The sequence below is a fragment of the Nycticebus coucang genome, chromosome 7, assembly GCF_027406575.1.
Source record: "Nycticebus coucang isolate mNycCou1 chromosome 7, mNycCou1.pri, whole genome shotgun sequence".
Lineage (NCBI taxonomy): Eukaryota > Metazoa > Chordata > Mammalia > Primates > Lorisidae > Nycticebus > Nycticebus coucang.
In genome coordinates, this window is record NC_069786.1 from 80001243 (window position 1) to 80018491 (window position 17249).

Consider the following 17249-nt stretch of genomic DNA (forward strand, 5'->3'; position numbering starts at 1 on the left):
ACTCCAAAATTCAATGTACTTATCTATAAAATAGGTACCTCCTAGCCAGGCGTTGTGGTGGGTGCCTATTATAGTCCCAGCTACTAGAGAGGCTGAGGCAAAAGAATCGCCTAAGCCCAAGAGCTGGAGGTTGCTGTGAGCTGTGACGCCACGGCATTCTACCAAGGGTGACAAAGTGAGACTCTGTCTCTAAAAAAAAAAGGTAACTCCATTAATGATCTAAAGATAAAGAAAATAAAAAAATACAAAACACTTAGCATGCATTAAAGTCTCAATAAACAGCAGTTCATGAAACTTTTTTTTTTCTACTATGCACTATTATTATTGGATAATTGGTCTAAGAACGTTTGAAAGAATGAATCTGTTTAGTTTTAGTAATATATAAAACGTACATTCTCTGCACCTGGCCCAAAATTATTGTTGGAATTTTACTTAATAGTAACATGTCAGCAAATTATCAAAGAAGAATAGGAATAAAAAGGTTTTAATCACACTAACCAGAAAGGACAAGAACTGGCAACACTTTTCCTCTTGGCCTCCTCATTTTTTAACATACTGAATGTAGCTAGCTAAGTATGTCCAGTCCTTTAATTTTCTTAAAATGTAAGTATACAAGCAACAGATTAAGGACCTTAACTTTATTTGCATGTTAACTGCACCATGATGCTCCAGTTTTATTTCTGCAAAGGGCCTACCTAATTTAACATTAACAAAATATGTATGCACGTAAGTTAGCATTTGTACAGAAAAGTATATAAGTATTCCCATATATACCTTATTTTTTAAAGTGGGAGATGTGCAGACTGAATTTTTTAAGCCACACATTTATTTTTTTATTGTTTTAATTAGATCATAACTGTGTCCATTACTGCATTTATGGGGTACAATATGCTGATTTTATATACAATTTGGAATGCTTACATCAAACTGGTTAACATAGCCTTCACCTCACTTATTTAATTGTAGGGTTAAGACATTTATACTCTACTCAATATATTTGACATGGGTCCCCCCATTACCCTCCCTCCACCTGGCCACCCCCCATCCTCCTCTTTTCTCCTTCTTTCTGGACTATAATTGTGTTTTATCATTTGTATGAAATGATATATTTGACATGAACCCTTGCAATACGTACAATAGGTGAGGTCCCCCCATTACCCTCCCTCCACCTGGCCTCCCCTTACCCTCCTCTTTTCTCCCTCTTTCTGGGCTATAATTGTGTTTCATCATTTGCATGAAACTGTGGGTGATTATATATTGGTTTCATAATAGTACTGGGTACACTGGATATTTTTTCTTCCATTCTTGAGATACTTTACTAAGAAGAATATGATCCAGCTCCATCCACATAAACATAAAAGAGGTAAAGTCACCATCTTTATAAGGCTGTATAATATTCCATGGTATACATATACCACAATTTGTTAAATCACACATTTCTGTTATGCTTGAGTTTTGGATAGTAAACGTGTTCCATTTGTAATCACTAAAAATATTTTATATTTATTTAACAATTCCCTAAAGAAAACACAAGATGGATAATCTATCATTGCCAATTAAAAAATTAAAAAATAATTGTTCTAAGTATTTTTCAGTAACTTTTATTTCCTCAGCCCACAATCTAGCATAAAAAGAATAATCAAAGCCTTATTTTTATAAGCAGCTTCCTTAAAATATAAAGCTACAAGCAGACATAACAAGATTTATTTAAATTCAGGGCTGGATTAGGGAAGAAAAGGTGATCAAGAGTATCCATATAGGGTCAGAAGAGATCAAACTTCCACTCTTCGCAGATGATGATTGCATATCTGGAAAACACCAGGGATTCTACTACACAACTCTAAGAAGTGATAAAGGAATACAGCAGCATCTCAGGTTACAAAATCAACGTTCATAAATTGGTAGCCTTTATATATACCAACAGTAGTCAAGCTGAAAAACAGTCAAGGACTCTATTCTGTTCACAGTAGTGCCAAAGATGATGAAATATTTGGGAGATTATCTAACAAAGGACGTGAAAGATCTCTATAAAGAGAACTATGAAACTGTAAGGAAAAAAATAGCTGATAATGTTAACAAATGGAAAAACACACCATGCTCGTGGCTGGGAGGAATCAACATTGTTAAAATGTCTATACTATCCAAAGCAATATACAATTTTAATAGAATCCCTATTAAAGTTCCACTGTCATATTTTAAGATCTTGAAAAACTAATACCTTGTTTTATATGGAATCAGAAAAAACCTCGAATAGCCAAGACATTATTCAGAAATAAAAACAAAGCAGAAGGAATCACACTATCAGACTATACTATAAATCAATAGCAATCAAAACAGCATGGTACTGGCACAAAAACAGAGAGGTAATGTATGGAACAGAATAGAAAACCAAGAGATGAACCGAGCTACTTACCGTTATTTGATCTTTGACAAGCCAATTAAAAACATTCAGTGCGGAAAAGATTCCCTATTTAACAAATGGTGCTGGGTGAACTGGCTGGCAACTGCAGAAGACTGAAACTGGACCCACACCTTTCACCATTAACTAAGATAGACTCTCACTGGATTAAAGATTTAAACTTAAGACATGAAACTATAAAAATACTAGAAGAAAGTGCAGGGAAAACTCTTAAAGAAATCGGTCTGGGCGAATATTTTATGAGGACCCCCGGGCAAGTGAAGCAGCATCAAAACTACACTACTGGGACCTGATCAAACTAAAAAGCTTCTGCACAGCCAAGAACTCAGTAAGTAAAGCAAGCAAACAGCCCTCAGAATGGGAGAAGATATTTGCAGGTTACGCCTCCGACAAAGGTTTAATAACCAGAATCCACAGAGAACTCAAATGTATTAGCAAGAAAAGAACAAGTGATCCCATCTCAGGCTGGGCAAGGGACTTGAAGAGAAACTTCTCTGAAGAAGACAGGTGCATGGCCTACAGACATATGAAAAAATGCTCATCATCCTTAATCATCAGAGAAATGCAAATCAAAACTACTTTGAGATATCATCTAACTTTAGGAAGATTAGCCCATATCACAAAATCCCAAGACCAGTGATGTTGGCGTGGATGTGGAGAAAAGGGAACACTTCTACACTGCTGGTGGGAATGCAAATTAATACATTCCTTTTGGAAAGATGTTTGGAGAACACTTAGAGATCTAAAAATAGATCTGCCATTCAATCCTATAATTCCTCTACTAAGTATACACCCAGAAGACCAAAAATCACATCATAACAAAGATATTTGTACTAGAATGTTTATTGCAGCCCAATTCTTAATTGCTAAGTCATGGAAAAAGCCCAAGTGCCCATCGATCCACAAATGGATTAATAAATTGTGGTATATGTACACCATGGAATATTATGCAGCCTTAAAGAAAGATGGAGACTTTACCTCTTTCATGTTTACATGGATGGAGCTGAAATATATTCTTCTTAGTAAAGTATCTCAAAAATGGACGAAAAAGTATCCAATGTACTCAGCCCTACTATGAAACTAATTTAAGACTTTCATATGAAAGCTATAACCCAATTATAACCTTCCCCTTCCTTATGGGGAGAGGGAGGGGAGAGGGAGGGGAGGGGAGGGGGGAGGATGGGTGGAGGGAGGGTGATTGGTGGGATCACACCTATGGTGTATCTTACAAGGGTACGTGTGAAACTTACTAAATGTAGAATATAAATGTCGTAACATAGTAACTAAGAAAATGCCAGGAAGGCTATGTTAACCAGTGTGATAAAAATATGTCAAATTGTATATAAAACCAGTGTATGGTGCCTCATGATTGCATTAATGTACACAGCCATGATTTAATAATAAATAAAAATAAATAAAAAACGGCTCGGCGCCTGTGGCTCAAGCAGCTAAGGCGTCAGCCACATACACCTGAGCTGGCGGGTTCAAATCCAGCCCGGGCCCGCCAAACAACAATGATGGCTGCAACCAAAAAATTAGCCGGGCGTTGTGGCAGGCGCTTGTAATCCCAGCTACTTGGGAGGCGGAGGCAGGACAATTGGTTGAGCCCAGGAGTTGGAGGTTGTTGTGAGCTGTGATGCCACAACACTCTACCCAGGGTGACAGCTTGAGGCTCTGTCTCAAAAAAATAAAATAAAATAAAAATAAAAAACTTAAATTCAGGGCTGGGTACGATAGCTCATGGCTGTTATCCTGGTACTCTGGGAGGCCAAAGCAGGTGGATTGCTTAATCTCTACTAAAAATGAAAAAAAATGAGGCAAAAGGATCACTTGAGCCCAAGAGTTTGAGGTTGCTATGAGTTATGATGCCCTGGCACTCAGGGCAACAGAGTAAAATTGTCTCAAATAAAAATCTTTTTTTTTATTTACATTCATATTTATCAAGGGATTTTTTTTTTCTAAACATATTCAGGCTCTCAATAATGAAACCCCACTGGGGAAAAAATAATCTTATAATATTTATTGGCATAGAATTGCCATAATCCAATCTTTGGAACTTGCTTCTGCTTCTGACTGACCAAGAGGAAAAAATGCCCTAAATAGAGAAATACTAAAAAGGGGAAAACTGAAGCTAGTTCCCCTTCTTTACCTTGCACTGCTCCCTTCACAAACATCTTTTTTTCCCTAATCAATAAGGGGATATCATCTAAGGACATTTAATTCCCGTATTTTTCCTCAAGAAATAAATTTATCCAAAAACACGGGGAGGAAACTATAAGAAAATAAAGAAAAATATTCCTGTAATCAAAAAAATTTTTAAAGTAAAAACATTTAAACCCCAAAACTACTCCATTAAAAAAAGTTTGCAATAGCTGAGTTCTTGCTCCTCTCTGTTCTTTACACTTTCTGAGATGGTAACTTAACAAGAGGGAAAATATCCAAGTATTAACTGAGATCTTTCTCATACTAATCTCACGTTGGTAATGGTGTGGAAAAGAAAGGAGAAGGGGAAAAAAAGGAGTAATTGACTCCCGCCATTTTTTTTTTATTCAGCAAAATTACCCTCCTATATTATAGAAAACTAAACTGAGCTTAGTTACTGTTTAAAATAGACCATACCTTCTACCCTATCTTCACTACAAACTTACAAATATAATCAGAGCTGGAAAAAATTATAATGTTCCCTTTACAGTTAATTTTGCTCGTTTTACAGATGAGGAAAAGTGAAACTAAAGGAAGTTAAATCACCTACTCCATGTTACAGAACTCTCACTGACAAAGTAAAGTTTGGAATGCAGGTCTCTAAACTTTGGGCCAGTGCTCTTGATTTCACTAGCACACAACCTGCCACACTATGACAAATACACCAACCTGGGCAACCTAGCAAGACCTTTTCTCTACAAAAATCTGAAAAATTAGCTGTCTGTAGTTCCAGCTACTTAGAAGACTGAGACAGGATTGCTTAAGCCCAGGAGTTTGAAGTTGCTGTGAGCTAAGCTGATGCCACTGCACTTTAACCCAGGCAACAGAGTGAGGTGGATCCAGTCTCAAACAAACAAAAAGATATAAAAGTTACCTAAAAATGTTAAAAATATATAAGTGAGTGGCATTATTAGGTCTGGAAAAGGGAAGATACTTTTTTTTTTTTTTTTTGAGACAGAGTCTCACTTTGTCGTCTCACTTTGGTAGAGTGCCGTGGTGTCACAGCTCACAGCAACCTCCAACTCTTGGGCTTAGGCGATCCTCTTATATATATTTTTTTAATAAAATAAAAATTTTAAGGAATTAAGGAACAAATAAATTTACACGTAAAACTTCCTATCACCTTCATTGCTTTTCCCTAAAATCCTCTTTTATGTGTTCTTACACCCTTAATTAAACTATAAGTTTGCTAAAATTTCCACAAAGGGTATACATTAAGATGTCTAAAACTTTTTGACTGATAAAGTTTTTTATTTATTTACTTTTTTTGAGACAGAATCTTAAGTTGTTGCCCTGGGTAGGGTGCTATGGTGTCACAGGTCACAGCAACCTCAAACTCTTGGCCTTAAGCAATTCTCTTGCCTCAGCCTCCCAAATAGCTGGGACTACAGGCAGCCACTACAATTCCTGGCTATTTTTTTGTTGTTGTTGCAGTTGTCATTGTTGTTATAGCTGGCCTGGGCCGAGTTCAAACTCGCCAGCCTTGGTGTATGTGTCTAATGCCCTATCCACTGAGCTACAGGCACCTCCACTGATGAAGGTAAAACATTTTTCAGGAACTATGTTACAGTCCTGTAGTAAGTATGAAAGCTTATTATTGACTAGAGCAATTTATTTTACTTAGATCACCAAAGTATTTTGCATTAAATATGGTCACTAAAATATTTCCACTATATACATCCAATTGAAATAGAGTAATCAGAATGGCCCCTGTGGCTCAAAGGAGTAGGGTGCCGGCTCCATATACCAGAGGTGGTAGGTTCAAACCTGACCCCAGCCAAAAACTGCCAAAAAAAAAAAAAAAAAAAGAAGAAGAAGAAATAGAGTAATCAGACCTAGTTGACAACCTAATATACACATTCATTAATAAAAACGTGATAACAGGTTGGCAGAGATATATCCTGAGATGGAAAGTTTTTTTTGTTTTGTTTTGTTTTTTAAGGACTAGGAGAGAGTGAGATTGAAAAGATTATGTGGTTTATAATGCAGTAAGAATGCAGGCAGTATGAACCTTATAAACACATGGGGAACAAATCTTACTCACTTCTTTGGCAAGACATTTGAACAAATGTTTCAATCCCTACCCAGCTGGGAAGAAATGCCAGTCTTACAGACAATTCTATAGGATGAAAGATCCAAAATCTATCAGATTCATCTATATGTAAAATTATGCAGAGGGAACAAATCCAAAGCAATTATTAAAACTAGAGCAAATCACACTGTATGTGTGAGTGTGTGTGTGTATATATATATAGAAAAAACACTGTGTATGACAGAGAGAAAAGAACCCATTAATTTCAACATGGCCTAACCAAGGTCTCATGTACCAGGTAAGGCCTAAATATTTTCATTTGAAATATAAATTATACTACCCTGTTTTCCCAAAAATAAGACATCCTCCGAAAATAAGACCTACTCACAGGAAAGATAAGACGTCCCCTGAAAATAAGACCTAGAGCATCTTTGGGAGCACACCGACACTGTCTTATTTTTGGGGAAACAGGGTATGCCTACCCAGAGGGATCTCACATCAGGCAAGGCAGGCAGTATATTTCTCAAACTATAAATATATGGCAAGCCCTGAAATATAGCATTTCAATACTCAAAATACTTGACATATATATATATATATATAATGATCATACTCATTCTAATTTCGCTAGTTCAATATAAGAGGCTGAGTTTCTCAAAACAGGAAGTGAAAAAACAGTGCTTTAGAGAGAAAAAGCAATGATTTGAGCTTTAAGAGTTCAAATGGTCAGAATTTCATTTAATCTTATTTATGAATGTGAACTATTTTTTGATTGCATTTATACTATAAAAATGTTCAATGAATGCTTAAAAAATGGTATTTTGTCCAAATACCCAAATCACTTTTGATGTTACTCTCACTTCCTCTTCTGGAAACCATCATAACCATTTCCTTTAACCACAATACCACAGCTCTAGTAACTTTTAGTAATGTTTGACTTGCTCGGTTTTTAGACAAAGTTCAAATAAGAACCAATTTCCAAGTTTTTTAAGCACCATACTCTCACGGAAAATTTCAAATCAATGCAACCTATAAATACTGCTATTTAAAACAATCATTCCTCATCTACATAAATTTAGGGCTAAGGCTTCTTTGGTTGGTTATACAGAGGGCTTCTTTAAAACGACACTGAGCTCCTGTCACAGAAAATGTAACAAAATAAAAAGGCATGTTGCACTTACACTGGGTTTAAAGTCAATAAATCCTTGCAATCACAGCTGTCCTTATCCAAAATTTATCATTCTTAAGACAGGACAGTCATTTTCTTAGAATTACAGTGTCTACATAAAATTGTAGGAAAAAATCAATTTTATTTACACCTGAACCCCTTGATACGAATTTTATAAAAATAATCTTTCTTAAGCAGTCCTACCACAACCTGCTGCTCATATTAAACTAAAAGGTAATATTCACGATACATTAAAAAACCAACAAAAATAATTATGAAGATATGACATCAAATATTCATTAGAAACTCAAAGGTTCTAGATTGGATTAAAAATATCTTTTAAATATTTTCTTTATCAAATTCTTTAAAACTTGACAACCTTGACTTAAAAGGAAAGGGATTTTGTTATTTTCTCCAAGATAAATGAACGTAATATTTGTTCTCTTTTCATCAACCGTTCTGAACTTCCAGTGCAGTCTTCCACTCCTCAATCTGCTGAGGACATGGAAAGCTTTTCAATGAGCCTACAAACTCTAGCTACTCAAATTATCAGGCTACGCTATAAATCAGCAGTAACAGCAGCATATTTACAGTCTTGATTTTGCACAGACACCTAACTTTAAAGAAATGGTGTTTGGGTACTATCGCATAAGGTAGGAAAAACAAGAAATGGTGTTTGGGTACTATCGGATAGGGGTGGAAAAACTAAGATGAGGAGGAGTAAAGAGGAGAGAGAGAGGTTGTTATTCCTGTTCTAGTGACTCACAGCCTAGAAGTATTTCAGAAAATTGGTTCCACCCTCACTTCTCCCTCCTCCCTACCTTCAAAATGAAATAATCCCAAATCGACAACACACCCTCAAATGGCTTTTAATTTAGCAATCTCAAATAAAGTGGCAAAGTGGAGGGTATTTGGGGCTCCTTCGATTAGCTATTCCCTTCCGACACTGCCACACTTAACACCAAAAATTGAGATGTGGGGTGTAGTTCCTGATCACTGCTGCCATCTCCGCCAGAGTCCTATTCGAGCTCAGTTTTAACTGGAACACGCAAGTTTTCCTATCGCCGGTAGGATTTCGCTCACCCACCACCCGCCCTCGCCTACGGACCCGGTCCCGAGAGCAGGGGCGCCGAGGAAGGGGCAGCGGCGCGGCGGGGCAGTAGCTCCTACCCCGTGCGGGGCCCAGAGCCGGATCCCGCCGCTGGAGCCGGGAAATGGCTTCTCCGCCTCGACCGGCCGACCGGCCAACCACCCAGGGAAGCGCCCGGGACTCCGCGTTAGGCCGCGGCGTATGCTGGCGACCCCAGGCCGGGCCTGAAGCCGCGACGCCGAGATTTCTGCCCTCGGCGCCGCCCGCCGCCCCCACCCTCGGGCCTCCCTGCCCGCCATCCCTCCTGGGCCCGCCCGCCCCCGCCGCGGCCTCTCCGGCCCGTGCGCACCTTCTTGATGTTGTAGAGGCGGGTGAGCATGCCGACGCCCCGGTCGTTGAGGATGGTGAGCTTCTCCGCCAGCTTCTGCTGACTGGGCTGCAGCACGGAGCGCGACATGGTGGTGCCGCCGCCGGCCACCTCGCGCCCGGTCACCGGCCCGCGGCCTCCGCAGCAACCTCTCCCGGGCCTCTTCCCCTCCCGCCCGCGACCACCGCCTCAGGGGAGCGCGCCCATGGCCCGCACGCCCCAATCGCGGCCGGTGACAGAGCGAGCCACGGCGGACGCCTGGGGACCCTTCCCCCGCAGCAGCCCGCGCCCCGGCAGCCTTCCGCCCGCCGCCCTTCCGCCCCCACGCCCGGCGCTCTCCGCCCAGCCCCCAAAGAGCCGCCTTCCTCGGCTCCTCCACTAGGTGTGGCGGCGGCGGCGGTGTCTCCGGCGGCTGAGAACGAGGCCGCTTCCCGCAGCCCCGGACTAGCGCTCGGTCACCTGATCGACCGCGCCGGCGCCCCCGCGAGGTCAGACGGAGAACTGCGGCCGGCGGGCCCTCGCCCGCCCCGCCCCGGAACGACCCGGCCCGCCCACTATGCCAGATCCGGGCGGGAGTCCTAGGACCCAGAGGGTCGCGTTCTCCGCTGGTCCGGTTTCCCCCTACACCTCTCTTCTTCAAGTTCCCCCAAAGTTGCCTTTCCGCACCAACCCCCTAAGGAAACCAGCCGAAACACTGGGTGGGGGTAGGTTGTTTTTCCGGAGAGTTTCGCCTAAGAGTGGGCTGGTGGCTCCAAACGCTTTTGCCTCCCACTGCTTGACAGACGCTCCCGGCAGAACACAGCAGATGTTGTGCTCCGCGAGGCCGGCAGTGCCTCTCCCGGGCTCCCCATCCCAGCCTTACCCTCCCCGCCTCGAGCCGGTTTGTGAACGAGGAGTTCGGAAGTGAAGGCAACTCGTGTTCCTGTGATACTCGGGATCTGAAATTTGTCGACGAGGAGCACCCATCGGAGGAAACACTAACAGGCTCTGGCATTTGGAAGGCAAAAAACTAATGAACGCTCCCATATTTTTGCCAGCCTCCACCCTAAATCCCACTCCTTGGACACATTCTACTTTAACGTTCTCTCTCTCTCTCTTATCAGTTTCGAAGGACTTAGCTACTTGGCTTGGAGGAGAAATTTCAGCCAAGAGGACTCGGACCGCTTTGATATTTTTGGCTTTCTTGGGCTGTGTTAATGTTCTATATTTATTAATTTTAATTCAGTGACAAAATGTCCTGCCACCTTCAATAAGACATTCTAAAAATAATAAGTTATCATTGGATTCATCAAAACAAGTTATGAAAAAATGTAATGAATAGCTTTTAAAAATATTTTTACAGCTACTATATTTACTAATTTTACGAAAAAAATTCATTTTAATATCCCAACAAGAGAAAGCATTAAAATTTCCTGTTCCCGCTAAACAAGTCATAAAATACTTGTTATGGTGCTTTTGAAATTCTATACATAAAGCTGAACCACCTTAAACGAATGTTTTGTACCCATAAAGACTTTTTAAAAAATTACAAACACAGGGGCGGCGCCTGTGGCTCAGTCGGTAAGGCGCCGGCCCCATATACCGACGGTGGCAGGTTCAAACCCGGCCCCGGCTGAAGTGCAACCAAAAAAAAATTACAAACACCTTAGATCACTAATTGAGCTATTATTGGTCATCAACTGGTTGACGAATTTTACTTATCTGGTTATATTCTAGCCTAAGAGTTAACATTTTAGTTTATAAGAGGCAAGGATCTGGAGATATTAAGAGCAGATCGGGAAGGGGAGGGTGTAGTGAGGGGTTGGGGCAGCCAGATAAAATATATAGGTGCTGGAGGTTGGGGAACATACCTGCTTTTTTTAGGGAAATAGCTGCTTCAGAGAGTGCATAATAGGAGAACTATGTAGATATTAGTCCCATTATTCAAAATTTAATATACCTAATTTTTAGACATCCTGGCCATTGACTGTAAGGAAACAACTCTTTTTTTCTCTTTTTCAAGAGACTATGGAACTTGATGTAATAGACTATATCTGGGTAAAAAGGATTAAGTCTAAATTAAGTATTTTCAATTCTTGCATTTGTCTACATTTTTCACCCAAAAGTAGTTTATTACTAAGATCATATTTTATATAGATGTGTATGTGAATGTATAGCTATTTATTCTCTTACTTTCTTAGAAATAAAGACTAAATCTGCTCCCTTGCTGCTCAAGTATGGCCATATGACAAATATTCTGGCTAATAGGATACAAGCTTTCAAGACCCTTCCTTAAGACCTTCCTGCCACTCTCCCTTTACTAGATCTTCTCCTATTCATTCTGCTACATGTAAGAAGGATGCAGTGACCACTATTTTGGATCAGGAAGACAAATATAGCAAAACATGGAGATGGAAGTTGCTTACAGGGTTCATAGAGCAGAACTTCCATATCATAGTTGGCCTGTATTAAAGAGAAATAAATTTTTATTTCAGTTTCTTTTTTTTGGGGTTTTCTATTACAGTCAAACTTGATTCTAAATAATCTAAATAATTTTTTTTTTTGAGACAGAGTCTCACTATGTTGCCCTCATAGAGTGCTATGGCATCACAGCTCACAGCAACTCCAAACTCTTGGGCTTACGCCAGTGGTTCTCAACCTGTGGGTTGTGACCCCTTTGTAACAATGAAAATACATTCTGCATATCAGATATTTACTCTACGATTCATAACAGTAGCAAAATTACGGTTTTGAAGTAGCAAGGAAAATAATTTTATGGTTGGGGGTCACCATAACATGAGGAACTGTTATTAAAGGGTCGCGGCATTAGGAGGCATTAGGAAGGTTGAGAATCACTGGCTTAAGCAATTCTCTTGCCTCAGCCTCCGAAGTAGCTGGGACTACAGGCACACACCACAATGCCCAGCTATTTTTTTTTTTGTTGTTGTTGCAGTTGTCATTGTTTAGCTGGCCTGGGCCAGGTTTGAACCTGCCAGCCTCAGTACATGTGGCCAGTGCCATAACCACTGTGCTATAGACACCAAGCCTAAATAATAACTTTTTTGTGGACAACATTATAATATTTCTAGTAGGAATAAAGTAAGGAATAATAATAAAATTTAATAGTTATAAACATAATAACTAATGTGTATAATACTAATGCATCAGGTGCTACAATTTGAGTTGGATTTTCTCAACTTCTCTCAAAAGTATTCTCTATTATTATCTTTTATTTTGCAGAAGAGGAAACTGAAATACAGATAGATTTTTCAAATTGCCCAAGGTCACACTCATAGAAACTGATTAAACTGGTGTTGAATCCTTTATCAGTCTGATCCAAAGTTCATGCATGCTCTTTACTACTACTGTGACAGACCATTTGGACGGCACTACATTTTCATGTATCCAGCAAGCATTGTTCTACAGTTCGCTGTGGAGTCCCTTAACCCTGCCTAAACCTTTCAATTAGCTTTCTTCAGTTCACAGCTAGAATTGGCTATATTTTTCCCTGAATGATATACCAGCTTAGGTGGCTTTCTTTTGAAACTAGAATGAGAATTTTTTCTGTAATACTTTTTGCTAATCATGATTAGTGAATTACTTTGCCTTTTTTTATTATTATTACTTAACAGACCCCACTCATTGTTGCTTCTTTATGTAAGGCAAGAAGTGAGAAAAATTGATAAACAGCATCTCCATATGGTGGTCTTAGGATAAAAACCTTTGATTGAGATGTCCCTGTCAAAGGTAACATTTCACTTTTCTTTTTTTTCTAATTTTATTTTGAGACAGTGTCACTTTGTCACCCTGGGTAGAGTGCTGTAGTGTCATAGCTCACAGCAATCCCAAACTCTTGGCCTTAAACGATCCTCTTGCCTCAGCCTTCTGAGTAGCTAGGACTACAGGCACCTGCCACAACACCCAGCTATTTTTTTTTTTTTTTTGAGATGGGGTCTGGCTCTTGCTTAGGTTGATCTCCTGAGGCTCATACAATTCACCCACCTCAGCCTCACAGAGTGCTAGGATTACAGGCATGAGCCACCTTGCCCGGCCTTGTTCCACTTGCTCCACTTGTTCTTAGAGACAAATGCAGCATTTCTTTCTCCCATGAGACTTCAAGCTAGATAACTACTAGTGTTAGGACTGGGACCAGATGTCAGGTGCCAGGTTCTTGGTTCCTAGTACCGAAGATTAGTTCCTGCTACTAGATTGGGCTGATGGTATAAATGAGCAGAGTAAGCAGGTGAAAGTAGGCAAGTTCAAAGTTTAAGCAGGAGCTGCTCTTTCCAGGCTCAACAAAATGTTAGGGTAGCATGGTGACAATAATGGCTCAAGATAGTGGCCAAATAGCCGGGCGTTGTGGCGGGCGCCTGTAGTCCCAGCTGCTCGGGAGGCTGAGGCAAGAGAATCGCTTAAGCCCAGGAGTTGGAGGTTGTTGTGAGCTGTGTGAGGCCACGGCACTCTACTGAGGGCCATAAAGTGAGACTCTGTCTCTACAAAAAAAAAAAAAAAAAAAAAAAAGATAGTGGCCAAAATAATTGAAGAGAACAAGAACAAGTAGTTTTAGCATGAAAGGAAAAGTTTATTCTAACAGTTTGGACAGCAAATTCTGCTTCACCCTAGTTGTAGATATCACGGAGAGTGCAGTGTCGCAGCCCCTATGGCCCTGGTCTGGATCTCTGCAGGAAGGAACCAGGCGTGAGGCGGATTAGAAGTACAAGCTTACAGGAGGCGGGCTAACCTTGCTTGCAGGGTAGCCCTCAGCAACCTCCACAGTAGCCTTTATTGAGACAGCACAAGACAGGTGAGGGGAGCATTAAGGATTAGCCTGGACTCAGGCTCTTTCTCCACAAGGAGCACCTGTGGACGTATCGCCCGAGGGTCCATTCCCCAGCTGCAAATCGTCTTGCCCAGAGGTCGTCTGGCTCTCAGTGTCCTCTACAGTGCAGTGCTAGTTTTTATATACAACTTTCAAGGGAGGTCAGTTGTTTCTTATTTCCCCTGGTCTTGATCAACTCTGTTCCCACAACATGTTCCAATAACAACTCATATCTATCTGTCTACATCAGAAAGGGACATTAATCAGCTCCCCAAAACAACCTGCAAAGCCTCCATTAGAGATTAGCCCCATTACCACAGAAGCTCATGATAGCCTGACCCAAGGCAGTCCAAAATAGCCTAATTGTGTCTGACATCCACCCTGCTGGGGTCTAACTGTCTAACCTAACATTAGGTAGGTATAACTAGAAAGGTCTGAACAAATTTCTCTTTGAATAGTACACGTATTAATTTTGTCCTCCATCCCTTTCTTTGAGAAGCTGTTACGCTCAGGAAAATTTGAATGGAGAGAGAAAAAGATGATTCAAGATGTGGAAGGTTCAGACATAAAAAAATAACAAATGAATAAAGTTTTTCAAGGAATTTTCACTTTTAAAAAAGGGCTTTAAAGATTACACATGGTCAGACCATAATGCAAATAATAAGGAAACCGATTCTGGACAACAGGAGGTTTTACTGTGGTTTATTAGTGGTCATGGGAAGCATGGATGGTACGATATATACTAAATCAATACTTCAAGTTCTGTTCTCTCTTTTTTTGTGTGTGTGGTTTTTTTTTTGGCCAGGGCTGGGTTTGAACCCGCCACCTCCGGCATATGGGACCGGCGCCCTACTCCTTGAGCCACAGGTGCCACCCAAGTTCTGTTCTCTCAATAGCAAAGAACACAGGTATGAAATTTACTCCACAAAAAATTATCTTTACTCTGAGAAAGAGAATAGAGAAAAGATGGAGCAGCACTATCCTAGTATCTATAGTTAAGTGAGAAGTTAATACTTAGCCAGAGATTGCAATTTGGTATAGCAAAAGAGTAACCAAGATACACCTAAATGAAACATTTCTCCAGTAGTCAGCATAAGAGATGCCAGAAATAGAGCTAATCTGAAAAGTTCAAAAAGAAAACAATGAAAAATTAATTACAGTTTTGATCTTGACCATTCATATCCAACTGGATTCATCTTATAGCGTGTCAAATCTTTGGTGATGTAACTCACACACATTTATTTGTTTCTGCTTTAAAAAACTACAGATAGATTTAACTTTCCTTTTAACATCATTCAAACTTGTCCTTTTCCTTTAATGTCAAACAAAAAAAAATTAGTTTTTTTCTGTTGAAAAATTCTAATGCAATGAACAATTTTAAGTTTATGATTGGTTTTAATCTTTCTGTTATTTTCACAGTGCAAAGGACTTGTGAGTTTTTTGTTTTAGAAATGTATTATGTACTAGGCTCACACATCAGTTGTATATGATGGAATACATTATCAACAAATACAAATACGGTTTGATCTTTTGATCTTTTGGTCTTTTTAGTTTGATCTTAATTTTTTTCCCTTTTTTCTCAGAGCCCAGATGATCTTAAAATTTTTTAACATTAGAATGCTACATGGAAAATTGGCAATACCAATTTGCAGTAGAACAGAACTTGAGTTAGAATAGAGGGTAAGACTATGATGATACCAACTTCCAACTGAACAAAAAGATCCATTTACATTTTTACATTTGGTCTACTCCAAAGGTGAATATTCTTTCAAAAATTGAGAAGAATATTGAATATATTGAACTAGACCTCCAGGGACAGACCTAAACTTGAGACACAAATTTGAAATTATTAGAGTATGGATGTTACTGGAAGCCATGGGAATGAATGAGATCATTTTTTAACAATATTTTAAAAAAGGAAAATAGGATTTAGTCCAAACCCACAAGCAACTCCAGCTTTTCTAATAGGGAAAATGGAGCCAACAAAGGAGATTGAAGAGAAATAATCCAGGCAGGTCAAATCATAAGCAAATAGAATCTTAGCCGGGTGTTGTGGTGGGCACCTGTGGTCCCAGCTACTCGGAAGGCTGAAGCAAGAGAATTACCTAAGCCCAAGAGCTGGAGGTTGCTGTGAGCTGTGACGCCACCGTTACTCTACCGAGGGTGACAAAGGGAAACTGTCTCTAAAAAACAAAACATAAGCAAATAGAATCTCAGGAGCCCAAACAAGAGAGTATTTACAGTAGATGTGGTCACCAAGTTGACTGCTACTGAGAAATTAAATAAGAAAAGAACTGAATGAAAAGTACACAATGAATTTGGCAACTTCTAAGTTTTTGGCATTTTGAGAGTTTCAGCAAAGTGATGGATATTAAGTTTGGAATGGGCGGTAAGGATGAAAATAGTATATATATATGAGAATATATAGATAGATGGATATAAAGAGAATATATATATGTGTATTCTCACTACTTCTCTCTCATTTGCCTCTCTCTCCCTCTAGTGCACTCACCTATGAAATGGAAGATCCACAACCTTCTTTCTTTTCTGTGCTTGAAGCCATGTACTAACCATAGGAAATGACAAAACTGGGTAGAAAGGAGCAATGATAATACCAGTAACCATAAAAGTAAATACACACTAGTTTCTCAGCCTTTTGGCTAAGATCAAGTGTAAAAGTAAATACACACACACACATGCCTTTTGAGAGTTTTACTATAGAAGAGCAGGAGAATGGCACAGTACCTAGAGGGGTAAGGAGGAGGGGTCTTTGTTTATCTTCAGTGGGAGTTGCCAGATTTTCAGCAAGAGGCAAAAATGTATGATTCAGTAGAGAAAGAAGGGATAATCAAAGGAGCAAAGGCCTTGATGAAACAAGAAGGAAAGGGATGAACAGGAAGCAAATGATATGTAGCCAGATTGACTTTTGATTGGTGGGAGGGGGGAGGAAGACAAGATACTGATATTAGCTAACATTTACTGAGCATTTGCAATGGGTGATGCCTAATTCCAAGCGTTTTACATGTGCTAATATGTTTCATCTTCATCACAAACTCTTGAAGTAGGAACACTTTATCATTCCTATTAAACAGGTGAGGAAGTTGTATATATCTGGTAAGGGGCAGAGCCCACCTCTTAACCACCTATGTGCGCTGATGTAGGTCAATAGAATT

General features: G+C 39.9%; 1 protein-coding gene across 4 annotated transcripts in view; it reads right to left on the reverse strand.

Moving 5' to 3' along the window:
• NCKAP1 (NCK associated protein 1) overlaps positions 1–10066 on the reverse strand; it is a 122794-nt gene extending 112728 nt beyond the window's left edge. The window contains exon 1 of one of the 4 annotated variants that reach the window (XM_053596670.1): positions 9261–10066. In XM_053596670.1, coding sequence (XP_053452645.1) covers positions 9261–9368 — 108 coding nt within the window. In that variant the 5' untranslated portion in view covers positions 9369–10066. The remainder of the gene's footprint in view (positions 1–9260) is intronic. The other 3 variants (XM_053596671.1, XM_053596673.1, XM_053596672.1) reach the window with 3 other exon arrangements.
• Between the last annotated feature and the right edge of the window lie 7183 nt (positions 10067–17249).